Source organism: Mycothermus thermophilus, assembly GCF_041956435.1.
Source record: "Mycothermus thermophilus strain CBS 625.91 unplaced genomic scaffold VTJ04scaffold_4, whole genome shotgun sequence".
NCBI lineage: Eukaryota > Fungi > Ascomycota > Sordariomycetes > Sordariales > Chaetomiaceae > Mycothermus > Mycothermus thermophilus.
Genome location: NW_027191430.1, coordinates 2,491,199 through 2,518,265, shown reverse-complemented (window position 1 = coordinate 2,518,265; position 27,067 = coordinate 2,491,199). Strand labels below are relative to the sequence as shown.

Genomic DNA, 27,067 nt, shown 5'->3' with positions numbered 1-27,067 from the left:
ATCGGCCCGTTCCCACTGAGTAGGATGATTAACTCAACGGTCGATCCACTCCTCCGTCGGCGATCATTGAGCGGTGCCCCGTCCTGCGTCGACACGCAGCTGCGCGTCTAAAATCCGGGGTCGGGGTTTTGGCGTTCTTCAGCGATGTATGGGACTTTCAAGTTGAGGCCAACGGTTGGGCACATACGTGCAGGGTTGGCTATGCAGAATGAATCCTCAACGGCAAAGGTTGACACCTTTTGTGGGTTTGTTTTGAGTCGTCTGCACTGAAATCCTGTCCGCCTCCGAGCTGCATCACATCGGCCGGTCAGGTACGGTAGGTACCCCATAAACCTGCGACTTCAAATGGGAGAAAAACACGATGAGAAAGCCAAGGCAAGTCGGTGTGCATAACAAAAAGACAAGGCCAAAACCTGCAGACAAGAATGCAAAGAAGCCTGACAACGACAAGGACATGATAACCTGGGGGCTCAGGCATGCTGTCGTGGCTGGGCTTGGTCGGCGATCTCAAGATCCAACAGACCAATTGGTACCTTGGAAGCGACACTGTTCGATGCTGTGTTCCCTCGGCCTGGAAGAAGTCCCGGGTATGCTTTCCGGCAAGGCTGGAAGCCGAAACACCAGCCAAGCCAACAATTTGGCAGCCTTGAAACGTCTCTCCATGTTTGTTGAGTCCTACTACATCAACAAGAGATGATCAAGAGATGAAAACCTCAGATAAAAAGCGCACAGCCACAGAAAGATACATTCCTCTCCTTTTTAAAGCACAAAGTCACCAAGCGGTTGTCTAGGTCTCTTTTATCACTGCCTAACCCTAAAAAAATCGACAACGAAACCCCGATCCCTGGACACAACAACACAATCTCCGTTCCATGGTGTGTGGGGGACCCAAGAAGGGACAAGCTTCAAGCCGCTGCGGAAGCCAAGACTTTCAGGCTCGAGTTCTGGACCCCCGGGCCTGTTTTGCCGTGGGGTGGGAAGCCAAAGCTTCAGCCCAACGTCGGCCGGCTGGGGAGGAGGAAAGAAAATGGGCAAATTTCCATTTTGGGACACCGTTCGTCCTACTTGGCACAGCAGCACAAACTTTAGGCGCGACGGAGGATGGAAAGAAGAGCGGAATGGATGGCCTCCGTTTCGGAAGCGGACGTAACGTTTCTTCTGAGGAGCCGTGCAGCTCCAACTCTCGGACAAACAGGACCTGCGGACCTGGTGTGTGTGCATGGGCTTAATGACCCGAGGATTGTTGGCCCGGGTTAGGTGGGTGGTAGGTTCTTTTTCGAAGGAAATGGGTTTGTCAAACAAGCCCTCGGTGTCGGTGATTTTGCGATAAGTCCACACAGGGGTCAACATGCTTGACCGGGTTTCATGTTTCGGAGACATTTTGGAGAGGAGGGGAGCTTGGGGATTAGCTCATGATCATCAAATCGTTGGTGGATGTAACTCTTAACCCCGCGCTCGCTGCTGCCCGCTCAGGAAGAGTTGGTCATGACAGAACTGCACACAGAGCAGAGCTCTCAATGAGTAACTACCGTCGAAGCACCTGGATGCTTCAGGATTGCATATCCAAAAACGCGGTCAATCAGGAACACGTAGCCAGCCTTTACCTAGATACACACAGAGAGTGTGCCCAACGAGGATGAAGCTACACGCACCCCTCTCTCCCTTCTGCCCCTCGCAACGATCCTCCCCACCCTATAGCAGCTAGGCCGCTCATAGCCTACGACTACCACTGCGACCTGTGCAGCAGACCTCTGCTATAGCAACCCTCGTACGCACGCGCGTGTCTCCCCGCGGCGCGTCACCGAACGACTCATAAGTTCCCCATCAATGCTGCGCCCACGGGTCGTACAAAAACACGAAAAGAAGGTTCCCTTTTGCAACAACGCCCTTCGACCAGCTCTAGTCGCACGAAAAGACACAACAAACAGACCCGCTCGCCCCCCGCTCCGGCTCTCAAGTTACACTGCCACGCCACTTGGGAAAAGATGGGAGACCGGGAGTTGGTGAGCCTTGCTGGGGAAAAAAGAACCTTAGCTAAGCAGTCTGTCCTCCGTAGGGCTGGTGGCGTCGATCGGTCGGTCGGTCGGACAGACGATTTCCCCGCGCCGGGGGCGGTTTGACAAACCAGAGCATGGATAGTACATACGTAAGGTAGGTTTCGTTTGGTCGTTGCGCACACACATGTCTGTCTCCCAGGTTGTTGAGAGTGTACTGGTAATACTCTGCGATGGCAAATGCTCCGAAACATGTGCGTCTCCATGTCTTCAATGGCCACGGTATCCCAGCCCATCGGACAGCAATCATGACCGAGCCACCGGATCGTCCTCAAGCCGATGCGGTGATGACACTGTACGGTTCTTCACAAGCCCAGAATCCGGGTAATGATGAATCATCACCGCATCATCACCGATCACTTTTTCTTGCTTGGTGCTGTTTTCTCTCTCTTTCTCTCTCTCTCGCCATCGCAGATGCGGCCAGATTAGAGATCTGAGAGGCGCTCCTGGCTCACGACGAGATAGGTGGGCTCGGATAGATACGTGGAAGACACGGATCTGGCCGATTGCAAAGCAAAGCACCGCCTCCCTCCAGAGCCAGCGGCGGGCGGCGCGGGCTTTGTGCCAACGGGCAAATCGCGGGGAGATTTGGCCAAAGGACTCGGTACATCTAATCTACCAAGCTCCTCTCTCTCTCATCCTCCAAACAGCGTTTTGTCCGCAGGTTCGTAATACTGGCGGGGTGGGTGGAAACAACAGCAACAAAAATCGGCATCATGAACAACGACAATAGCCAAGCAAGCGGAGGGCTCCGACAACAGGCAGCAATTATTTGTGCATTGCTATGGGAGGGCACGTTACGGAGTAACCTCCGTGCTGTGTCGCGGTAGCATCGGTAGGTAGGTGTGGTAGACAGGTCAGGTACTTTGTAGAGTGTGGAAGAGAAGAGCCGGTAGCCGAACGGTGGGGTTTTTTGTTCTGGTGGTAGCTGGACCGACCGCCGACTCGGAAAACGCATGGATCGTCTTTGGGGAGGTTTGATGTCAAGAACCGTACATATCTGCATACATACAAGCGGCCATGGTGTGAGTGGGGATTGGTGTGCATGAATGGAGCCTCCCAGCCAAAACTTTGTTTCCACACGCCTTCCTCTGGCTTCGGTATTGATCAGCACAATTGCAGAGGTATTGCACCTTGTCTGCTCGGATTCAACGGCTTATAGTCGGTGATACTGCTATCTCCTTGCTATGGAAGGGAGCATCGCATCCGGTCGGCCGGTCTGGGGATATTCGCTTGGTTGTCTGTCATAGAACCTCGTTGGCAAGGAAGACCGGTTCGCTCATCGGTTAGACAAATTTCGGCAACATCAGTGCTAATTGCAGTCAAAATTGTATGTACATGATGCCAACATGCCGAAGACACAATCCCGCTGCAGGTGTCCGCCTGTGGGTAAGGAGGTAGGTAGCCCGCTCGGGAGCAGCCGCCGGGACCGGGCCCGAACAGGGACGGAGACGAAACCAACAACCTACCTACCACCTACTACTGTGTACACTACCTAGTTGCTAGGACGCGGAAGACATCCGCACCACCAGCATCATGCATACCTACATCACAAATCCACACCCCCCTCCTCAATCCCCAAATTCTCCATGCAACAAGAGCACGTTGTAGGTGTCAGTTTCAAACGACAGAGAAGCGGTCAAGTTAACATGCTCTTTGCGCATGTCCAAGCCTCACCGAGCCAAAACGAAATCTAGGTCCTTGCATCTTCGATATTGAAACCAGAGTGGTTTGGGACGGGACGATAGCAAGGCCATGCGGCTGCATCGAGAACTAGATTTGCAGACTACAAAACAGATACAGAAAGTCGGCGTAACGACGGCGCTTAGAAATTCGGTATGTGTAACCGATCAAAGAAGAAGAGGGGGGAAGAGGACGTTCCCGTGTGTGTGGGTGTGCTGCACTAAGTGTACGAAATCAGGAAGTTGGTGTTCCCGGGTGATGTGATGGATGTGCGCCACAGCCGTCTCTTCCCTGCTGCATGAGTCTTGTGTTGAATCCGGGGAGCATCTGCAGCGATTCCGAGGTCCCCGAGTTCGTCAATGGAAGAATGGGGAAATGATTGGCAAGTGTGCCGCTTCGGGGGAGGAGGAGAGAACAAAATTTGCAGAGTTGGAATATTTTTGTGGTGTCGGGAAGGTCCGCAACTTCTGCGAGGTCTACTCAAGGCTGGTGACAGTCTATGAAGTACACAGTATTGTCCATGGTCTAGTCCGGTCGGTTATCTCCAGTGACGCCAACAGCAGTGCGGAGGTATGTCTGTGCAACATGAGCGTACATCCAAAGCCCGAGGGTTGGCTGGCCAAAGACAATTACGCGGCTATTTGACGCAACACAAGCAGCGCGGAGAGGGAAGTTGGGGGCCGCGGAGAAAGCATCCTGTGTGACACAAGCCGAACAGGTTTCTCGGCAAATCTGTGTGTGGCCAGCCCAAGACTTTTGTGGGTAGACGGCAACGAACGAGCCAACACAACACAACACTCGGTCTAAGCCACAACCTTATTAATTCTGTTAATGACCCTGTGTAACCAACCAGGTTCTGTTGTTGAGTCTTCTCGTCTCCGACCCCGTGCCCCCCAGAGATGGAACCGGCCGAAGGAAGAGGAGGGTAACAGCGAGAGGGTTTGATGTGCGTCCCGTTCCCGTCCCGTCCTCGGTCAAGGGATGCGTATTTGGACGAGTCACAGGCGAGACAGCTGCCCGGTGAAGGGCCTCAGGTTTTGTAGGCATTGTATAAGGCAGTCAGGTTGGTGAGTTGTAATGTTCGGCATTGCAAGCCAAGCGAAATATGGTCCTTGCGAGGAAGCGAAGCTTCGGTGTGTCGTTCAATCATGACCTCTAGGGCAGCGCGGCAGACGGAGTACGGAGCACCTACGGAGCACTCCATAGACGGGAACTTGCTCCATGCTCATAGGTAAGTTACTCAGTGGCGAAGAGATTGCCAGATTTGAAGGCATACTGGCGACGTTGCTTTGGCGGCCTGAGATTCCACTTGTGTAACTAGCGTAGTGTGTAGGTATGTTCAAGCAAGTTCCATCAACAACACAACCTTGGGCTGTAAGTCGTTGGGGTTAGCGGATGCAGCGTTGAAGATTCAAGTCGGGCAAACGGTGGAAGACATCCATTGGTGGGAGGAAAACCCCGCTGTCCCGAGCGCAGACGGAAACAAGCCAAGTGAACCACCTCACCCCTGGCATCGCATGCTGCAAGCTGCACCTGCCCATCCAGCCCGTCCCTCTGGGCTCCATGTGGGCGGGCGCAGCACCAGCAGCACCCAGAAATCGAGGGAAAGCTGCAATTCCCGCCTGTTTTGCGTGTGAGGACGCTGGCTGCCAGCAAGAAAGAGCGGAGTGGGGCAACCGACAGGGGGGGCAGGGGTCTGCTCGGTTTCTGGGACCGACAGGGGTCAGGGATCCAATCTCGAACGGTGGGGATCAAAGTGGGGATGGTCGCCAAGACTTGACCTTCTTGGCTCCAGCCCAACGAATGCCAAGTGTTTTTTTACTTTGACTTCACACAACGGCCAGCAGTTACACAACGGCCAGCAGTTACTCGACGGCAGCAAGACTGGGAAACTTTGGGACACCTCCGTCACAGCAACTGTGTTGGCGGGGTTCTACACTATTGCGCCATGGCGCTTAGTTGGTATGTGATATCTCTTTGGGAAAGGATGCCAATAGAAACCCAAACCATACTTGGACTACGTGGATGTGTTTTCTTCTATTTTCAGTGACAACATTGTCTCCCCGGTGTCCGGGAACGGCTAACCGTCCATGCCCCTCAGGACAAGCATGGAGATGTACCTTGTTTGGGAGGATGGGCATTTGGTCATGGGGAGTCTCAACGTTCCCCTCCAGACAGTGAGTGTGTCAGTAGCGCCTAGTGTAATGTCGACTCCGTAGAGCCCAAAGACACCCATCCTGCGAGGCGGTTCCTCCCGCATGATACGGAGCTCCAGAGCCAAGGGACCGGAAAACTCCCTCCTTGTCGCCTTGCCTAGTCTTCGGTGATGGCAGACACAGCATCACTGGACTTAGTTGCCTTCCGATATGCCTCTTTCCGCCTAAACAGTGCCTCGCTCACGAACCAGGCAGTTGACAAGGCCTCTTTCCGTCCCCAACAAACCCCCTTTCCATGACCATGCCCAGAAGGCACTCGGCAGTTGGTAGCATTTGTAGTAACGTAACATGTCCGAGGTCTGAGCGTTGTTGGGGAAAGACATCTCAAAGAGTCATTCCAGCCCTCTTGGTAACCAAGCCAGCCGATCCGGCATGACACGGACAGGGACACTCTGCCCAGCCGCGCAACTCAGATGATTGACAGGTGACAACACAAGTTCCGCGGCAATTGTGTTGTACAGACATCCCCGGAGGACATGCCATGTCCGGGTTCTGTCTCCGAACCCGCCATCTTCCAGCCCGTGGTAGGACTTCCAGTGTGATCTGGATGACCGGCCCTCGCTGGCCCATGATTCGTTCACAACCGCACCGTGTAGCTTGTCCTCTGATCTCGTTTTGATGAGCCAGTGCGCGCCAGGGCGCACGTATGTGCTTTATGTGAAGACCTCTGCAGGCACACGTGCTCGGAATAGAAGCATAACCATATCAACAAGGTGTGGTTTAAAGGCAACTGTGTCTTCGAACTCGGAATCGAGACTTCCTTAGCTACTAAATCAGGACACGTCGTCCCAACGTCGGATGAGGCGAATGGACACGAACCACTCGGTATTATCTTTCACGAGTTTTGGCCCCCAACTTCCACCGCCGTCAGGAACGAGCGACGGTTATCTATCTATATGCCGCGTCGTTGGACAGTATGTACATACGGAGCGCGTTATCGCGCCCAGGGGCAGCAAGAAACGGATTTTACCCGGCTCCAAACTCCCGAATCTCCGTCGGGTTTCGTACCCTGATATTTACTCCGTCCTTTTTGCGGCCGGTGAGATTTTTGATGTGGAATGTGGGATGTGGGATGTGGGAGAGACAGACTAGCACGCAGTCCTCCCTCCGTACGGTGCGTTGCTTCTGTTCCTTACACCATGGTGAAGTGACGGTGTGCTGAAGCAGAGCAGGTATGCGGAATTAGCGCGGCGTGGGTTCTTGAGTCTCATCGTCAGGGCATCAGCGCCCAAAAATGTCATCTCGGCACTTCAAAGGTGTCAGCGCCTCGAAATATTCCAAATCTAGACTGCTTCCAGTTTTGTAAACTGTTTTGCCGCCAGTCAGATGTTTTCCAGAAAGCATGTCTGTCTGTCTGTCTGGCTGGCTGGCTGGCTGGCTGGTAGGTTCCTGAGGTAGCTTGCCTCCATCAAGAATGCTCTCTATTATCCGTTTATAGTCAGTTACACATGATACTCTTCCCAATCCCCAATCGATCTCGGCACCGAAAAGAGAGAGAGAGAGGGAGAGAGAGAGCTGCCACCCCCAACTCCGCCGACGCGCGCAGCGCGCACGGAGGTTGTGCGTTAGATCACGCTCTCTATGCGTCCACTCGTAGGCCTGGACCTGGCGTGAACAAGGAGGCCGTGTGTTTCTGTGTGTGCTGTTGGTTGGGGGCTCTCCCGGCCCCGTCGCTGGCGTGGTGTGGCTGGTTTGAATCCTCTCGGTCTCGTTCTCCATCCAACCTTTGTCTTCTCACAGACAACCTTGCTCTGTTGAGTGTGTGGCGGTAGATGAAAAGGGCATGGCACTGTCAGTTAGGTAGGGAACTAAACAAACGGGCGGTTGAGCGGGCAGGACTCGAGGAAGATCATGACGCAGGAGCACTTGCTCGCTCGATTGTATTTGTGTGGAGCGTGTTTCACTCCACGCCGCGCGGCTGTCAACGGTTGGTGTCTAGTGGTCTGTCTTGTCCGGTCTTGTGGATGTTGATTGCCCTGTTGGATGGATGTTTGGTCCAATCTGGACGCTTGCCCTGACTTCCAGCCTCCGTTTCGATCTCTCGCTGTTCATGCCCCAGACCACCTCAAGCTTGGATTCATGTAGCTTGGCTTAGGGGCCTAGACCTTGGTTCCGATCGTCCCTGCGTGTTTGTGTGTGGCTCAGTTAGCCAACAAGATAGCCTACCAGGCCGGTTGGGCGGACATCACAGATTGGAGGACCGGTGGAGCCGAGTACAAGTCTACCCCCCGAACACCTACATACCGCCCTGGCTTCAGGACGACACTGAGAGCCTGTTGGCTGTGCGTTTGGCTTGTGCTGTTATCCTCGTGTCTCTCATTCTTGGTGGACCTGGAACAGTTCGGCATTATCCCGGTCGCCTGTTGGCGCAAGTCTCCATGATGTTGTTGCTCGTTGGTCTCAGATTATGCCAAATATCGGGGATTGCGACGTTTGGGCCCGTTTATAGTACATGTCCTTGCGCTTGGTTGGGTTCTTCTCGATGGATCAGTCCACTTATGCTTTACGTTATGTGGGTTGCGTCCCAGAATATCGATCTGGGAGAGATTAGCTTTGTTGTTCTTCCCAGCCGAGCGTTTCTATTCAGTATTGCAACTGAAGACAGTGTTCTGGTTGCATTTCGTGTGACACACAGTCCTCTTCCCCGACCCTTAAGATTCATGACATACGGGGTGTGGCTTCAAGAAATGGATACGGAATGTGGGCATGAAAAATGCGCTCTGTCAGGCTCACTGTGTCTGCCTCACCTTGATGCAGGCCTCTTTCCCCTTGTGCTCCATGACGAAGTACCGAAGAATCCGACAACGTGATGCTGACGTTATAACGAGATCCCGTTTCAAAAGCTCATCGCCCCTTGGATCCTCTCTAACGCTTTGCTTGGTATTGTGTAACCAGAAGTGAAGGGTCTGTACAGGCGGATTCATGACGATGTACATACCTGTATTTCAAACTACGGGTTTGGATGGAAACGCACCTAAGTCAGTTAGTACGTCTGTACATGCGTTGGTAGTGCCTCCCGGAGGGGGCCCGAGGGAATCCTGGGGACATGGCAATCGTCAGGTCGGCCAATATTAGTGTCTTTGGAGTAGAATATGGGCTCGTTTCTCAACACTTTGGACATCATGAATGAGTTGGATTGTTGGGGGACAGCTTCGTCTCGTGTACTGCAGGTAAACCGTAATTTTGTCAACAATGAACTGGGAGTGATGATACTCAGGGGAGAAAACAAAGTGTTGTTGTCGGGATGACCAAACATCGAACACAACCTCCCCGGGATGAAGAGGGACACTTACACATTCAGGCCGGAAGCAGGAAACAAAAGAGCTTGATTGAGATGCTTAAAACTCTGAGATGAGCCCAAAGCGAGGACATCGTTGCGTTGTCTGGCAGTAGGGGAAAGGGTTGGGGCAGGCCAATGTGACGGGCGTGGTAGACCAGCAACACCATGGCTCGATATCACCAAACAAGAGGTAAACTACAAAGCTGTTTCTTAGTTGAAGGCTTCTTTGTCCTTCGCCCGGGTCACCGATCCTCGACGACACCAGTGGACCCACTCCGTGAAGTAAACAAACAACAAAGATCGACCCGACCGGTGGCAGAAGAAGAAAAAGAAAACTGCAAACAACAACGCCAAAAAGGCCTCATCAGTCAAATCCACAAAAAAGCTCGCCAGGCGATGCCACTTTCCGTCCACCACCCAAACGCGTCCGCCTGAGTAGTGTCCGGGGCTTGTCGCGGGCTACGAAAACCCTCCCTGACCCAGCGCTCCGCGTCCGAAGGATAGATCGGGGAAGTTTTTACTGATTTTTTTAAGGCCTTGCCTTACCAGAAATCGAACCGGCGTCCCGGCCGACCCTGTGTAAGGTAGGGCTCCCCGGCGAGGATTTCTCCCCGCCTCCCGCCGGCCAAACTGACTACTCGCTCGTCAGCTCGTAGGCCAGTCCGGCCGTCGGTGACTGCTGGGACCGGGCAGCGGGGTTATGAACCTCCGGGCCCTGAGTCCCGGCGCCGAGTGGCCGGCGGCGGCTGGTGGTCGGCCGGTCACATGCGTTGCTGGTCACTCTCAGTCACATGGCAACACCTGGCTTCGCGTCGGTACGTGGAGGGCCGATGTGGTTGATGTTTGTTTACTTTTGTGGTGTTTACATGTTGATGGTCGACCTCTCCAACCTGAACAACCGTGTCTCCTCGTACACATCACTTTTTTCGAAGTCTCGAGGTCCCAAGGCCCATGCGATTCTTTTCTTCTTTCTGACGCCAATGACTTGCGCACACCGACATCCATCTTCCTCCGTTCCTACACACTCACTCTCCGGGTCACTCCTCCATCCTTCTTCTCCTAACCTCACCACACATGCCCAAACACCAACCTCAACAAGCTGCCGCTTTCCTTCCACTTTCCCTATCCTTGAACGACCAACTTCTCCTTCCTTTCCGCCCAACCCAACCGCTCCTCTTCATTTCCATCCCAGCAAGGTTCCTGATCGAGTGTTTCTCTTCTTCCGCCCTCGCTAACACTTTCTTCAAATCCGCGTTCGTCGAGGCCACAGAAGTGACAACAGAAAGCTGGTCGTCCACGTCACTCTCCTCGTCAACGCCGTTGCTCCGCCTGCTACTCCTGCTGCTGCTGCTGGCCACTATCGTCGAACTCGAGCTGAACCCGGAGAGCCGGCGTGTGTTGGAAGTGTTGTTCGTAGCTAAGCTGTCATTTCTCTGGATAGGGTTTGGCAGATTGCTTTCCTCGTCGTCTCTGCCATGTCCAAAGTCAAGGGCCCATTTCTCATCATCCTTCAGGTAGAGGCTGGGTTGGGAGGTTTGGGTTGACCGAAAACCTTCCTGCGACCTCTGCTCCTCGTCGTGAGAGACCTGTTGTTGTGGCTTTGTGCGTGGTATATCCGCCGGCCGGTGCAGCGTCGCCAGCGCCCAGCAGTTACCCGGGCAGAAGGGACAAGCAGGCGTGATGTTTGTGATGTATGGGGCCGAGATCCTCGGTCTTCTTCCTCCTCCTTGTCTCCGGAAACTCCGCCGTACCGACCAAGATTGTGGGCATCCCAAAAAGCTAATACCAAGCAACTTCATGGCCAACCCCCTCCCACCTTTCCCCCTTTTCCTCTTTCCTCCAACCTCTCCCCGAGCTCCCTCTAAATCATCATCATCCCCTCCCCTCTCACCCACCACCATCTCACCACCCGCCGTTCTCGTCACCGCCTTCTCGCCTTCCCCTTTTTTATCAAATTCATCCTCTAATCCCCCCTCGACAATCCACTCCCACAACCGCCTCGCCACCTCCTCCTGAATCACCGGCGCCCTGACCACGCGCATGCACGCCCGAATCCCCTCGTCGCGCGGCAGCGTGCCGAGCCGGCGAAGTCGGGACATAGTCAGGCCGGGCTCGTCGTCGTCGTCGTTTTCTTCGTCATCGATGTCGCTTCCGGTGGTGACCGGCCCTCCTCCTTGTCGGAAGGAGAAGCAATCGATGCGGATCAGGTCCTGGTGGTGATCCGGCCAGCGGGCGCGGATGTGCGAGCGGATGGCGGCGTCGGCGGCCCAGATGGATGCGGCGCGCTCGGCGGGGGATGGGAGCTGGTTTGGGTTGCTCCGGGACCAGGAGGGAGGTTGGGGTTGGGTTGGGTTGGTTGGGGGGAATGTAGGTTCTGAAGAGTCTGGATGTAGAGTTGTTGTGGCTTGGGAAATGTTGGATGAGGACCGGGATGGGTTCCTCCTCTTGAGGAGGCTCTTGATGGAGGAGAGGGCCATGCTGGTGGGGAGACCTCGGTAGTGGGTATGCTTCTTCTGGGTATGTCGAATATGTGGGTGTTGGAAGATGGGTGGGAGTTGGATATCGAGCTGGGCCATTGCGAGATGATGGACAGTCTGGTATGGCTCGATGCTTTGGTACGTTTGTGTTGGATGTCAGAGCTGACGTAGAGAGTCCCCAAGACTTCAAAAGATGGTCTAACAGGAATAAACGCATCGTCTTTAAAACTGTCCATCTCCCAAAGCTTTCTACATGCGGCGTCATAGCCATACTCATATCTTTTCCCAGGATCTCGATGATGTGGCAGGGATGCCAGCTCCTCAACAAGTTTGCTAACCTCCTTGTTGGCACTCGTCGCGGCAATGTTTGAAGCTTCATGTTGTTTCCACCAGGGACTTGACATTGAGGATGTCAGTGTGGTGCATTTGACATGTTAGAGCATGACAACAAGACCAAACCAGCTCCGGGACCAGCCCGGGGACCCGGGGTGCCGAATCTTTCTTCGGCAGCCTACCCAACTGGTTTGTCCCAGAGCAAAGGCAGGACCCGGGAGAGTGTTCCGACACGTGGTGTGTCAAGGGATACCTCCATGATGGGATTCCGGAGATGCAGGAAGCAGGGTCCGGGAGTGAAAGGGGGCCTTGTTGACAAAGAAATGGATATGATGCAGATGCGCTGTGGCGTAGGGAAGGGGTTCCGGGACCCGCAATGGGCTTTTGTTTTGAAATGGGGCTGAGTTTGTGTTTCCCAATGCTGGGATGGGAGTATTGTCAGATTTCTGTTTGATCATGACACGACCTGACTGTCAGGAGGAGGAGGGGATTCCGAGAAGTATGGAGGTTGGAACAAAGGATGGAGTTTTATCCTGGTCTCTACTCGTATTTTCTTAGCTCTTCAGTCTGGCCTGGCAATGTTCACAGATCCAAAATCCCAAAGTCAAATCAAACCATACTGTGGACCGGAGCCCGGAGTCGGCCCCACCCTTGCCGCTCCCACGGACCCGGGACGGAAGAGGGCCGGGAAGGGAGCCTGGGGTAACGGCCCCACTCCGGAAGGCTGGTGGGGCAAATGCCCAAGGTATCTCTGTCCTACTTGAGCCGCATCTGACGAAGCACAGTTTGCTGTAAAACTCGGATTAAATGTCAGATACATCAGTAACATGAAGCACAGCATACCGGAGTTTGATCTCGAGCAAAATAATCAACAATACACTGACAAGAATTCCCTAAACTTCAAGCAGTACTCCAAGGCAAGGACGGGACTCAGTGCTGGTTCCATGTTCTAAGCATTGGCGGAGCTTGGCATCCCCCGCAGGCCCGGCCTCCACAATGACGGAAGTGGAGACTCATCCAAACGTCGGGCACCGGCTCAAAGCGGAATGGATGCACACTTTCCTTCGACATCACTTCTTCCCCATTCATGACAGACCTCGACCATCAAGGTCCCGTCAACCCTCCACAACAAGCGAACCACAATTAAACATTTCGCCCTTTGACACATTCTCTCGGTTGACGTCGTCCAGTTTCCTTGTTCCGTATTTCCGACAACCCCTCCATCCGCATCTGAACAAGCCGAAAGAAAGTAATCTTGGATTCGCCCTTCAACACCGTTCCATCTCTCTCTACGCTTCCGCCCGCCGCCGCCATGCCCCGTTTCGGCGGGCCACCACCCCCCGGCTATATCGGCCCTGGCCGCTGTACATCTCGCCCCGGCTTCCTCATGCCCGATTCGAACCGCCCACGACCCCTACACCTCCTCATCGCCGCCAACGGGCCCCGCGACATTGCCCGAGCCGAGGCCATCGCCGTGCGCCTCTCCAAAGACAGCCAAATCTCCACCCGCGCCATCGTCGACGACATGACCCACCGTCTCGCCCAGGAGATCATCGTCCTGCAAAACCGGAGCCTGCGCCGCGGCGATACCAGCCCCGCCGATATCGACTGCTGCCAGCGCGAAGCCTGGCGCCTGGTTGAGTGGGCCGACCTGCTCGTCCTGGCGCCCATCGACGCCGACACCCTGGCCAAGATGATGTGCGGCATCTCGGATACCTTGCTGCTCGAGGTGCTGCGCAGCTGGGACGCCTCGAAGCGCATCCTCATGGTCCCCGGCATGAGCACCCAGGCGTGGGAAAACCCCGTCACCAAGCGTCAGATGAGCAAGCTGCACCGGAAATGGGGCTGGATCCGCGTCTTGCCTCCGATACTATGGCACTACGACGACCAAGGCGGTGGCGGCGGTGGGCGGGGCAGTAGCAGTACCAGCAGCGTCAGTCCCAGCGGTGCACTATCACTCCCGCCGCAACACCCGAAACGCATCGTCGAGTGGGACGGCTTCAACGAGCTGGTGGGCATCATCAAAAACCAGGCCGACTTCCTCAAACTCGGCCACGACATGGAAATGTCGGCCTCGCAACAACCCCAAGCCGCGCCCGGCGGCGGCGGCCAGTGCGCGCGCACCAAGCTGCCCCCGGAGATCTGGAGCATGATCTTCGAGTTCACCAACGACTGGGAACTCGCGACGTCCATGGGCGTCTTCACCAACCTCGAGATGCCCGTCTCCCAAGGCTGGCGGCGCGAGCCCAAGGACCCCAACGACCCGCTGCAGGTCTTCATGCACGAGCTCGAATGGACCCTCCTCACCGCCGACACGCAGGCCGTCTGCGACAAGCTCGCGCGCGCCCCGCCGTCGTTCCACGACCTCTCGGCGCTCGCGGTGCACCTCATCTTCAAGTTTTCTCTGACCGGCGTGCTGAGCTACATCGAGGCCAACCTGCCGCACATCTTCAAGTGCTTCGACGGCAAGACGATCCCGACGAAAGCCTCGGCCTACTACGGCCGCACCGCCATCCTCGACTGGTGGGCGCGCTCGCCGTCGTTTCTCGAGAAGCAGTACGACGTCGAGTCGCTCAACGGGGCGTCGGGCCGCGGGTTTGTGCACGTGCTCGAGTGGTGGCGGCGGTCGGGATTGCCGCTCAAGTACGACGAGCAGGCGTTCGAGCTGGCCTCGGCGAAAGGGCACGTCGCGGTGCTGGAGTGGTGGCGCGAGGCGGCCATGCAGGACCCGTCGATCGAGCTGAAGCCGGGCAGGTCGCTGCTGGCGGCGGCGCAGTGGGGTCAGCTGGCGGTGATACGGTGGTGGGAGGAGAGCGGGATCCCCGTGGGACACCAGGACGGGGTGTGCAAGATGGCGAGCCGGTGGGGGCAAGTCAAGGTGCTCGAGCTGTGGCGGCAGCTGAGGGGGGATGATAAGCTGCAGTTTGATAATACGATTCTCATCGAGGCGACGCTGCATGCGCATATCCCCGTGCTGGAGTGGTGGAGGAAGTATGCGCATGGGGAGCTGCCGGGGATGAGAGGGCGCAGGGGGAACCGGGTCGAGTATAAAACGATGGAGATCGAGGAGGCGCTGGAGGATTCGCATGGCGATCAGAAAAAGGTACAGCGGTGGTGGGCGGAGAATGGATTGAATCTGGGATTGGGCACGACGGAGTGGATGAAGGTAAGGTATTTGTGATGAGGTTGAGCTACTGGTTTGGGGAGCTGGGTACTCTAAGTTCAACTTCGTGACAGGATGACGGTCAGGATGAGGTTTATATTCAGACATTACTAGTATATATGATCTCTCTGTACCTGGGTTTGGAAAAAAGGGGTGGCGTCTGGGGTATCTTTGGGGAAGAAGGGGTATTTGGTCTCTAAATAAAACACCACGGGACTCTCAAAAATGGAATCATCATAATCCTCACCACACCTCCCATCCCTTGCTTATTGAAACTTGGTTGGATTGCTTTGGATCAACTTCCGCAGAACCTCAGTCTGCCTCGCCATTGCCTTGTTTTTGAGATCGGCCAGGCCGCGCCGGTCCGTCCGCCGCATGCCGTTGGCGAGGATGACGGTGAAGTCGGGCACCACCTCACCTGGAGGGACCACGCTCTGAGGCGTTAGGGTGCAGTGCTGTTTTGCTGTGTTAGTTTACCAAGTTGATAAATATCCACGGGGAAGGGTCGTAAGTAGTATAGTCCTCGACTGAACTGAATTGCTGACTGACTCACCTTACCAACGACCGCGCCAGCCCCAACCCTCGCGCCAACCCCGACCACCGTTCCCTCTCCGATCACCGTCCCGCCCGCCTCGATCGTCGCCCCGACCTCCACTGTGACGTAGTCCCCTAGCGTAACCCCCGTCGATGGCGCATGCCCTTCTGCACCACCACCACCTCCTGCTCCTCCTGGAACGGCGGCAGCGGACGAGGGGGATAGAGGAGTTCCCAAAGGCGAAGTGACAGATGTCGGTCTTGAAGAAGATGAAGAAGAGTGTGGAGAAGCTCCAATGGTGGCGCGCTCGTGGATGATGCACCGCCGGCCGACGGTGACGCGGCCGGTCAGGGAGTGGAAGCGCGCGCGCGGATGGACAACGGAGTCGCCGTGGATGGAGATGTGGTGAGTGCCCGTCAGGACGGCCGAGTCGGCGATGGTGAGGGAGGAGGAGAGGTGGACAGGAGGCTTGGGCCCGCTGGAGGAAACGGGAGGGAGGATGGAGTGGCGTTTTGAGGACATTTTGAGTTGTTCTGGAAATATTTATGTGGGCTGTTGGTGGCTTGGAATTTTTGAGAGAGAGAGGTTGTGAAGGTGAAAGTGAAGGTGAGATGGATGTTGATGTTGTGAGTGAGGCGCGAGCTGTGGTGTTGGACGTATACAGTGTGCATACGGTACGTCACACCCACCCCGCAGCCACACGCACCAGCCACGGCTCTGGCCAATCAGCAGCCGGCAAAAGCCAAGCTTCGGAGAAAGGCGCGCATTTGTGGCACATTGCAATTGTGGCTATCAAGCACTCCGCAGAAGAGCACCACTTCCGAGCTCCCACCTCGACCTCACAACAACCCCCTCAACCCGACCCCCGACCCCCGACAGTGTCGCGGCCCCCGAGCCAATTGGCCTCCCACACCTCTGCTCGGTCGGGCAGAGACTCCCTCCGCCATGCTGTCACGAACTGCCGCCCCCACCAGGGCCTCGTCGGCCGCGCGGGCCATCTCGGGCGCCGTCTCGAGAACGCCCACTACTACTACCACCCCGACTACCAACACCCCGACAACATCGCCCTCGACATGCCGCCGTTCCTTCGCCACCGTCCAGGACGCCGCCAACACCGCCACCGTGCGCACCTACGGCGGCCTCAAGGACCAGGACCGCATCTTCCAGAACCTCTACGGCCGCTACCCCCCGGACCTTAAGCACGCAAAGAAGATGGGCGACTGGTACAAGACCAAGGAGATCCTGCTCAAGGGCCATGACTGGATCATCAATGAGATCAAGGCGTCCGGCCTGCGCGGGCGCGGCGGCGCCGGCTTCCCCTCGGGCCTGAAGTGGGTGCGTGCTTTCCGTGCCCCTCCTCCTCTTGGTGGTCTCTCTGTCTGACTTGCTTGCTCTAGTCGTTTATGAACTTCAAGGACTGGGACAAGGACAACAAGCCGCGCTATCTCGTGGTCAACGCCGATGAGGGCGAGCCCGGCACGTGCAAGGACCGCGAGATCATGCGCAAGGACCCGCACAAGCTGGTCGAGGGCTGCCTGGTCGCCGGCCGCGCCATGAACGCCACGGCCGCCTACATCTATATCCGCGGCGAGTTCATCCAGGAAGCCGCCATCTTGCAGAAGGCCATCAACGAGGCCTATGCCGAGGGCCTCATTGGCAAGAACGCCTGCGGCTCGGGCTACGACTTTGACGTCTACATCCACCGCGGCGGTGGCGCCTACGTCTGCGGCGAGGAGACCAGCCTGATCGAGTCCCTCGAGGGCAAGCCGGGCAAGCCCCGCCTCAAGCCGCCCTTCCCCGCCGCCGTCGGCCTGTTTGGGTGCCCGTCGACCGTCGCCAACGTCGAGACCGTCTCGGTCGCCCCGACCATCTGCCGCCGCGGCGGCTCCTGGTTCGCCAGCTTCGGCCGCGAGCGCAACCACGGCACCAAGCTCTTCTGCATCAGCGGCCACGTCAACAACCCGTGCACCGTCGAGGAGGAAATGTCCATCCCCATGCGCGAGCTGATCGAGAAGCACTGCGGCGGCGTGCGCGGCGGCTGGGATAACCTGCTGGCCGTGATCCCGGGCGGCTCGTCGACGCCCATTTTGCCCAAGCACATCTGCGATGACCAGCTCATGGACTTTGACGCCCTCAAGGACAGCCAGTCGGGTCTCGGCACCGCCGCCGTCATCGTCATGGACAAGAGCGCCGACGTGGTCCGCGCCATCTCCCGGCTGAGCCACTTTTACCGCCACGAGTCGTGCGGCCAGTGCACCCCCTGCCGCGAGGGCAGCAAGTGGACCGAGCAGATCATGCAGCGCTTCGAGAAGGGCATCGGAAGGCCCCGCGAGATCGACATGCTGCAGGAGCTGACGAAGCAGGTGGAGGGTCATACCATTTGCGGTAGGTTTCTCTCTTTTTGGCATGCCAGCACTCTTTGAAAGATTCAGGTTTGACTGACTGTTCTTGCCTCACACACACAGCCCTCGGCGAAGCCTTCGCCTGGCCCATCCAGGGTCTGATCCGCCACTTCCGCCCGGAGCTCGAGAGGCGCATGAAGGAGTATGCCGAGAAGACGGGCGGCGAGGCCCTTGCCGGCGGTTGGACGCACGATTCGCGCGCCCAGGGCAGGCTTGTGTCGCCGGGCATGTAAAGCCGATGCTGTTTTTATCTATGTTTTTTTTTTTTTTTTCAATGATTTGGGAGGAGGCTAGGTGGTTGGACGGTGGTGGAAGATTGGCTCCCCCTCGGATGTAGTTCAGGAGAGGGAGATTCACATGGTAGTGGTGACGGTGGTACGGGATGCATGCATCAAGGAAAAGGAGCGGAAAATTGAGAAGAGAGCAGATTCGTGGCAATCGGTACTGTACATAGCCCTCCTCGGCTTGCCATACGTAGAGCTAGACTGACCTGCGTCTGCGGGCTGTATTGGGCATTTGGCTTGTTTTGTCGGCTGCATGAGGTTAAGTGGTGAAGGTGTGATGTTTACTGACTGTTGGCTTCTATTGCCTGTGGGATGCTTAAGGAGGAGGAGGAGTACGAGGATGAAAGAAATGGCCGCTTGATCACGTCCAGGCCAGCTTTCATTTCAAGATCCTCGGTCCGTGACATTCATACTCCGTTGATGCTCTTTTGATCCGCAACAGGCGAGAGTGGGGCATCAAGGGGTAAATGCGCTCAGCCGCTAACCCTCGGGTTGTTGGAGGGTTGGTACCCAAAGAAAACATACCAACAAAGACGCACTTCCTGAGTACTTTTCTCTCCCCTTCACTTTCTTCTTTGTGGTATCCCATCTACTTATGCTTTATTTTTTTCAGACTGGAAGTTGGAGTAGTTAGTGCCAGTTCCTCTTGATTCTGTTCCCGCGCTTCCGTCTGGTCCTGGATCTTTGTCTGGTTTGCCTGGGGAACACTCGCACATTGCGTACGGTACTTACCAGTCCTGGTCTTTGCTTTGTTGACCAGAGGTTACGTCTTCTCTGAAGATAATAACTAACTTGAAGAGACCTACTACATACATACACGGGACTGAAAGGACTGTGGTTGCCTTACACCAAGCCATGGCTCGACCACCACCACCGCCGCCGCCGCCGCAGTCAGTCGGCTTTTGGGAGCAGTTTATCAAGTTTGGGACGGATGCTTGTAAGTGGGAGCGGGACTTTTGATCTGTTTTGTGTCTTGGAGACGCGCAACGATCCGTCGGCACTTTTGGATCTTTTGTTCAAGGGTGGCGTCCAAGCAGAAGGCTTGCCTTGGTTGTGTTACCCAACACCGACCGGTTGGCTGTCGGTTGTCGGCTGGAGAGCGTTTGCTTCGACCAACCGGGCTCATGATACACCAAATCCTGCCGATACGGTGTTCATTCAATGTCAACCTGGAAGGGTCACCAAACTTCCCTTCCAGACATAGGACAAGCGTCATAATGGACACGAAAACACCAAAACCCTAAGACCCCGACTCGAACCCAACCAATCCCATCATAACCTAGATGCCAACCTACCTAAGGAAGCACATACTAACCAACCCTCCAGACGGACTCGAACGCCTCCTCCGCCTGCTCCAAGCCCTCTCTACCCTCCTCCTACTCTCTTCTCCAGTCCGCTTCCTCTTCGTAGCCGTCACCACCAACCTCCTCTCCCTCACCACCATCATAACCACCACCACCACCACCAGCACTTCCAAACCCCCCGCCGCTCCCCCTTCCCTAGAAACCCTCACCACCCTCCTCCCCACCATCCGCACCCGCCTCGGCGCGGTGCGGCAAGCCCTCCGCTTTTTCCGCTTTCTCGAAACGTTCGCCGCGGCGTGGGAGGTGTGGACGGTCCTCACTTCTCCCCCTTCCCCATCTCCTCCGGGGTCTGGGCCTGGCAATGGTCAGGGTGGTCGTGGCAGGACCAAGCTGCAGACGGCGCAGCTCTGGGCGGATCTGTTCGCCAAGCTGTTTACGGGGATGTACCTGCTCCTCGAAAGCGCGGTGTTTGTCGAGGTGGTGTTGGATGTCCCCCCCGCGTTCGGGGTGTGGGGCAGTCAGGACGGAGTGAGGGAGGTGGTGTTGCAGGGGCAGAGGTTTTGGTTTTTGGGGTTGGTGGGAGGGGTGGTAAGTGGCGGGTTGAAGGTTTTAAGTTTAGGGGGTGGGAGGCAGGAAGGAGGGAAAGGGAAGGGGGAGAAGGAGAAGGAAAAAGGTGACAAGAAGGTTGGTGGTGTTGGTCAAGTGAAGAAGAAGGATGGGAATGGAAGGGGAAAGATTGTGAGGAGGATGGTGGCGGATGTGTTGGATCTGGGACTCCCCGGGTCGGCGGTGGGTTGGGTGCCGTTGGGACAGGAGGCGGTGGCGTGGTTGATGGTGGGGAGTACGGTTTTGACGGGGTTGGAGGTTTGGGAGAGGTGCGGGCGGGAGTTGGAGGAGAGGAAGAGGAGGGCGGCGGCGGCGAGTGCTGGCTCGAGGTAGGTAGGAGGTTTCATGGGGGACGGCAGATTTTGGATGGGAGGGATGTGGTGATATAGAGATGGGTTGGATAGGTTTGTCGAATCTGGGACGAGTGGGCAGGAAGATGGTTATGAGATCAAATAAGAGATCTCTTAAATAAAGGTTCGGACTTGAGACATCGTTTGGGAACTGAAGCTATGTCACGATGCTATTCACAATGACGTTCAAAACATGAGATGAACTTGAGTGTCTCTCCTCAAACCAGGGCATAATGAAGCAGGGATGTGCCACCCAAAACTATTCGAGATGGAATATCATTTATAAGACCTGATTTGTCTGATTGATTGTCTTGTATTACAATCTACCTCGTGTAAATCCTCCACTCAATCGGAGGTTGCACAGTGGAAATTCTGCATCACAGCAATAGCTTTGTGTTCAGAGTCTAGGTTGGAAGCTCAACGACAGGCACGAGCCCCACTTTTTGCCATGTGCCTGCCCGGCCGGGGCCGCAAATGTGGGTCTGCTTGGTGGGTCCCTGCAGCGGCAGAAAATCGAAAAAAAAGGCGGTGTCGGCGCAGAAACTCGAACTTCTTGGAACCTCCTGCCGCGTTTCTCTCTTCCAACAACCTTTCCTTTCCACACGCGCGCGACCCCACTCCAAAGCTTTCTTTTCCTCTCCCAACAATTCCTTGGGCAGTGGAAACCACTGCTTTCATCAATTGTCTCCTCGCGCAACCCTTTCGTCCATGTCGGCACCTCCTGCTTGGCTTTTTTCCAAGAACCCTTCAGTTCCCGGACAAAAACCGACCACTGACGCCTCGACAACCTCCACAATGGCTCCCAAGAAGGGCAAAGCCGGCGCCTCCGACAAGAAAAAGGCGACCGCCGCCGCTGCTGAAAAAAAGGCCACCGTCGCTGAGCCTCCTGCTCAGCTGATGGACCTGATCGAGTCGTTCCTTTCGGAGCACGACTTCGCCGACGCCCACCGCGCCTTCACCCAGCAGCGCGAAAAGAAGGGCTGGAAGAAGTCCGACAAGACCCCCGCCCCGGGCAATCCTTCTTTGGTCGCTGTTTTCCAGGCTTGGGAGGCCTCGCTGAACAGCGCTGCGACCGCTAAGGGCATTAAGGATGCCGCCGAAAAGGTCACCGAGGTCAGCAGCAGTGAGAGCGACTCCAGCAGGGACTCGAGCAGCAGCAGCAGCAGCAGCAGCAGCAGCAGTGACTCCAGCGACTCGGATTCCTCCTCCGACAGCGATAGCGATTCCGATGTCGAAATGAAGGACGCCGCCGGGGAGTCCAGCTCCGAGTCCAGCAGCAGCAGCAGCAGCTCGAGCGAGAGTTCCAGTGACAGCTCCAGCGACAGCAGCGACAGCGACAGCGACTCTAGCAGCAGTGATTCTGACTCCTCCGATAGCGAAAGCGAGGATGAGAAGAAGAAGCCCGCTGCCGCGAAGCCTGCCCCGAATCCATTGAAGCGCAAGGCCCCTTCCTCTTCTAGCAGCAGCTCGTCCGACTCCGACTCCGACTCGGATTCCAGCTCCGAGGACGAAGCTCCTGCGCCCAAGAAGCAAAAGGTTGCTGCCGCGCCGGCGGAGAGCTCATCCTCCGAGTCCTCGGATTCTTCGTCTGACTCTTCGTCCTCCGACTCTTCTGACTCATCCGACTCGTCGGATTCCGAGTCCGATTCCGATTCCGACTCCAAGCCAGCTGCGAAGAAGTCTGCTGAAAAGGCCAAGAAGGAGGATTCCTCCTCTGAGTCTTCGTCGTCGTCCTCTGACTCCTCCGATTCCTCGTCCGATTCTTCTTCTGACTCTGACTCTTCCGACTCCGATTCGTCGTCCGAGTCCGAGGACGAGGCCGAGCAGGCGGCTAAGGTCCCTCTGCCCGATTCCAGCTCCGATTCGGATTCTAGCGATTCTTCTTCGTCCTCGTCTGATTCCGACTCGTCCGACTCGGAGGATGAGAAGAGCGAGGCCAAGAATGATGCCAAGAACAAGTCAGCCTCTCCCGCCGCTCCTGGCTCCGAGTCTTCGACGACGCTGGGCAAGAACTCGCCCAAGGTGTACCCCGTCGACAAGTTCGCCCCTCTGCCGCCCGACCCGACGACTGTGAAGGCCAACAACCGCGGCAAGAACAACAATGGCAAGAAGGAGCCTCCTCAGCCCTTTTCGCGCGTCCGCAAGGACGTGCAGGTCGACCCGCGGCTGGCCTCCAACGCCTTCCAAGGCCACGAGTGGGGCCGCAAGGCCCACGAGGACCTGAGCGTCACCCGCGGCAAGGGCTTCACCAAGGAGAAGAACAAGAAGAAGCGCGGAAGCTACCGAGGTGGTCGTATCGATACCAATGCGGTGGGCAGCATCAAGTTTGAGGATTAATTGCGTCGTTGATTGGTTGATTTCCGGCAGTGTTGCTCAGGTTGGAGGCGATTGAGGTGGTTGGCTGAACTCTTCATGGTCTCTTTTTGGTGGGCTCATCTGGGGGCATTTCGGGATTCAGGACAATTTTGGCACCTGGATCCCAAGGCATGGAGTTTGGCAATGTGTTTAATGGGGGTTCCAGGAGTTGGTCGCCTGAACCTCACACGTCAACAAGTGTTCTTTGGGGAAGAGCTTGCTTGGCATTGATGGCTGGATGGGAAGCAACTTGGTCACCACCCTCACCACCGTCCCGGCGCATCAGCGGGTTGTCATTTTTGCACGGCGCACACAGTATATGGATGTATGGAGTATCAGGCCGACGGGGATTCCCTGTCGTGCCCGGTGGGCGGATACCTTTGTTGATTTAGTACAATAGATACCAGGACGAGCAACATGGCACAGGGTAGTGGTACTACTGAGGCGTGAGTGTGCGTGTTGATGTGGTGTACTTTGATGCAGAGAGTGTGGTCGTGCATTCGTATCTGACTCTCAGGAGGATAAGATATCTTCTGTCAATTGAATGAACAAAGAATAGTCAGACGCAGGTAACGCTCGGATAAATAGGTATCTTCCTCACATTAAGGTATCTTCTTGTTGGCCAGCGCTGGTGGTTCTGCCCTCTACTACCTAGGTCCCCAACCTGGAATGCCTTGGTATGCTTTTTGACAAGACACTTAAGTGACTCTCGGGAGTTCCACAAAGGGACTGCCCTCAGGGCAACAGTTAATGATAGGACAAGCTGAAGCATCAATCACCGGACTGTGGCTGAGCATACGTACTCCGTAGGCTGACTGGAGGAAGATCTCCGATGGCTTGCAGATGGTGGATTTGACCAAACAACACTAAGGTCATTAACATTCCTAGCCACTCCCTCGAGGGGGAGTCAGGTTGTATGTAAATGTGTTTGATGTCTTCAACATGTCGCTTCCCACCATGATCCATCATCACACTTCCAGTTTACCACCCATGCGATGCCGCGAACGAACTGGGAACCTCGGGCGCTGACGGCCCTGCCCGTAAGCCTCGTCCTCACAACTCATATGCTGCTGATCGCAGCATTGGCGTACCTGATCTACCGCACCATCGCTCTTCAGGGCTTTGTCGAGATCGCCTCCAGGGGAGAACCGTCGTTGCTCAAGGCTATCGGGCGGGATTGTATGTGCCTAGTTTCTCACCTGGCCGAGTCAACGGTCTGCTGATTCCAGGTATTAGGGTCTGTCGTTTGGGGATCTCTGCCGCCTTTTATCCTCCAGTTCTTCACCTTGATGCGCAACTGGGTTGCCGATGAGGCGGGGTTCCGCGAGCCGTTTGCTGAACTCGGGAGGTCAGAGTATTGCGAGGAGCAGGAGAAGAAGAAGAACGGCTCCTCTGAAGCCTTGGATGGCGACGATGAAGAGAAGTACAACGACGATTCTGGGACCTCCTTGTTTCCGGAGAAGTCCAGGCCGAAGCCTAATGCCCACCTCACCGTTCTTCTAGACTATCGCTCCTATTCCTTTCCCGTGAGGTGGTTTTATGCCTTGCGCAACGGCCATCTTCACTTGGCGCTGGCTTTTCTGCTTTCCTTCATCTTCCTGGTGTTGGCAACACCCGGATCGGTCGCCCTCATTTACGACTCAGAGGTCGTCTTGACCACCTCTGTACCGTTAAATGAGAGCGTCTTAAGGGTAGATGGGTTCCCCTATTTGGTCGGCGATTGGGCCCCTATCGTCCTCGCGGCCATGTCAGAAGACCTCCACGGCGCTCCCCGATACGCATGGACAAACGCCACTCATGCCTTCCACCCCTTTGTTCCCGACTCCGCCACGGTTTTGGGCCACCCGCCGGCGAACGCATCGTTCCCTTCTGTCAGGAATACAACCAGCTGGGTGTACGAAGAGAAGCCCGTGACGGCGCGATCAAAGGCCTATACCGTGCGGGTCGACTGCACCGCGTATGTGGACAATTTCGGTTACCGGGGAAAGAATACCATTGAACCATCAATCGAGATCGATGAGCAAGTGGTGACGGTGCGGTTCACTGACCGCGGTTGCAATATGACGCGGCAGATCGCCAGGCCGACCAGCAACAGGCCGCGGATTCTCGAGGTGACGCAGGAGCCAAAGTGTGACGGTAGCCCGGAGTGGCCGACCCGTCTCGTTGTGTTGACGGCCGAGTGGGAGGTTCCGCCGGCCGCGCAGAACAACAAGACGGCGACCAGCGGCAACCTCCCATGGCCGGGAACCTTCTCTGTCACGTCGTGCATCCCTATTTACGAAGTCACGCCCGGGCTAGTGACCGTCTCCTGGCCATGGTCCGAGCTCTACGACTACGTAACGCCAGCTATGGCGTACCCGTACCTCCTTGCCACCACCATCCGGCCCACAATTCATGACTTTGTTCCTCTCGGGCCGCTGTCGGTCGATCCATGGGAATATCAGGCACACTTCCACCTGGGAATCACCACGGCGGGATACGACCCGACCTCGGGCCCCGTCGCCAACTCGTTATTCGGCCGGCTGCTGGTTGAGCGGATGCAAATCCGCGCCCTCGGCCCGTATGCGCCAAAGTACCTGTACAACTTCACCGGCACCGTCCACGACCCCGGGTCCTTGCGAGCCCGTGCCTTGCCAGATTCCGTCCACCCCGTGGATATCCATGCAACGCTAGTGCCTGAAACCATCCAAGACTGTCTGGCCACCGCCTACCGCATCGCCCTTTCCGCCTACGGGTTCGAGAGCAAACCATTCGACCAGCCAGCATCGCAAAGCCCGTCGTCATCCAAGCAGCAGGAAGAAGACCAAGAACTAACCTCCCAACCAGCCTCTCTGACCACCACCCAACGCCGCCTCTTCCTCCGCGTCTGGCTGGCCTCAACCCTGCTCGGACTCCTCCTCCTCTCGGCGATCAGCACGGCATGGCTTGTCCAGAGACGCCACGCCCACCCGACGCCGCTGACCGAGAAGCCCGAGGGCCTGCTCGCGTACGCTTGTCTGCTCCATCCAGCCGCCTTCTTCAACAACGACGGGAGCACCGCCACCCCTGGAATCAACAACAACAACAACACATGCGAGAACTGCCGAAACAACACCAGCACCAACGCCATCAACCCCCAACCCAACCCCCAACCCAACCCCCTTTCAACAATGATCCACGAATCCCTCCACCTCGCCGCAATAATCACCACCACCACCCCCTCCTCCTCGTCCTCGTCCCCGTCCTTACTACCAAGCCAATCCCGAATCCCTCAAGGTCCCTCAAAACCATTCATCCTCACCCCTACCAAAGACACACCCGTTCCCTTCCAACCCAGCTCGCAACCTACCAAAATCGCGCGGCAGCTCTGGACGGTGGACGACGAGGCGCATTTCTATCTCGGGACGATGCCAACATACCTGTCCAACGATGACGACGATGGCGGTTACGGTACACAAGAAGGGACTGCTACTACTCCTAGGAAGGGGATGGCGACGGCGACGAGGCCGAGGGTGTTGATGGCCAAGGGGTTGCGGCGGAGGGTGGTTGTGGTGGGACCGGCGCCTTGAAAGGGAGAGGATGCAAGGGTTGTGTGTATAAGTATGTACATACATCAGGTAGATAGATACCCAAAGCAATTAGTAATCATGTGTTTGACATAAGCTCCTGGCCGTGCAAGTGCCATAAATACTGAAATGTTGTTCCCTCTCCAACAAAACTCATCATCACAAACTCTCAAGACTCACCCATGGCAACCCCAACCCCTTGAGCGAGTAAACAAACACTTCACATCCTCCCGGTGAACACAACACACCGGACAGGAACAACCCTACAAATGGATCACAGAACACAGGACAATTCATAATCCACTAGTAGCTAGCTAGCTACGAATTCATACTTTTGCCTCAACTCCATCGACAGTAAAAACAACAGCCGCACTCCATCCCAACCCTTTCGCTGAAGCGGACCGCTGAGATTCTTCTTTTCCCATAGTGATGCCGCTATTATTATTCCTTACAAAGAGCACAACCAGAGACCAACAACGG

The 27,067-nt window shown here is 56.1% G+C and overlaps 7 protein-coding genes across 7 annotated transcripts; 5 read left to right on the top strand and 2 right to left on the bottom strand.

Annotated features, from left to right (window-relative positions):
* Positions 1-9,867: 9,867 nt before the first annotated feature.
* VTJ04DRAFT_6645 (uncharacterized protein) lies at positions 9,868-11,809 on the bottom strand (the record flags this gene model as incomplete). Its single annotated transcript, XM_069364887.1, has 3 exons — positions 9,868-10,006; positions 10,470-10,590; positions 11,140-11,809. 3 exons carry the CDS (start codon positions 11,807-11,809, stop codon positions 9,868-9,870), a joined length of 930 nt encoding a protein of 309 aa, XP_069218669.1.
* A 1,546-nt stretch (positions 11,810-13,355) lies between these two features.
* Positions 13,356-15,224, top strand: VTJ04DRAFT_6644 (uncharacterized protein; the record flags this gene model as incomplete). The annotated part of the gene is made up of 1 exon (XM_069364886.1): positions 13,356-15,224. The coding sequence occupies one exon, from the start codon at positions 13,356-13,358 to the stop codon at positions 15,222-15,224; it is 1,869 nt and encodes a 622-aa protein (XP_069218668.1).
* A 248-nt stretch (positions 15,225-15,472) lies between these two features.
* Positions 15,473-16,263, bottom strand: VTJ04DRAFT_6643 (uncharacterized protein; the record flags this gene model as incomplete). The annotated part of the gene is made up of 2 exons (XM_069364885.1): positions 15,473-15,661; positions 15,760-16,263. The coding sequence occupies 2 exons, from the start codon at positions 16,261-16,263 to the stop codon at positions 15,473-15,475; spliced, it is 693 nt and encodes a 230-aa protein (XP_069218667.1).
* A 423-nt stretch (positions 16,264-16,686) lies between these two features.
* On the top strand, positions 16,687-18,376 carry VTJ04DRAFT_6642 (uncharacterized protein; the record flags this gene model as incomplete). Its single annotated transcript, XM_069364884.1, has 3 exons — positions 16,687-17,076; positions 17,139-18,126; positions 18,207-18,376. 3 exons carry the CDS (start codon positions 16,687-16,689, stop codon positions 18,374-18,376), a joined length of 1,548 nt encoding a protein of 515 aa, XP_069218666.1.
* A 906-nt stretch (positions 18,377-19,282) lies between these two features.
* On the top strand, positions 19,283-20,670 carry VTJ04DRAFT_6641 (uncharacterized protein; the record flags this gene model as incomplete). Its single annotated transcript, XM_069364883.1, has 2 exons — positions 19,283-19,364; positions 19,754-20,670. 2 exons carry the CDS (start codon positions 19,283-19,285, stop codon positions 20,668-20,670), a joined length of 999 nt encoding a protein of 332 aa, XP_069218665.1.
* An 812-nt stretch (positions 20,671-21,482) lies between these two features.
* On the top strand, positions 21,483-23,024 carry VTJ04DRAFT_6640 (uncharacterized protein; the record flags this gene model as incomplete). The annotated part of the gene is made up of 1 exon (XM_069364882.1): positions 21,483-23,024. The coding sequence occupies one exon, from the start codon at positions 21,483-21,485 to the stop codon at positions 23,022-23,024; it is 1,542 nt and encodes a 513-aa protein (XP_069218664.1).
* A 1,013-nt stretch (positions 23,025-24,037) lies between these two features.
* VTJ04DRAFT_6639 (uncharacterized protein) lies at positions 24,038-26,590 on the top strand (the record flags this gene model as incomplete). Its single annotated transcript, XM_069364880.1, has 2 exons — positions 24,038-24,221; positions 24,279-26,590. 2 exons carry the CDS (start codon positions 24,038-24,040, stop codon positions 26,588-26,590), a joined length of 2,496 nt encoding a protein of 831 aa, XP_069218663.1.
* Between the last annotated feature and the right edge of the window lie 477 nt (positions 26,591-27,067).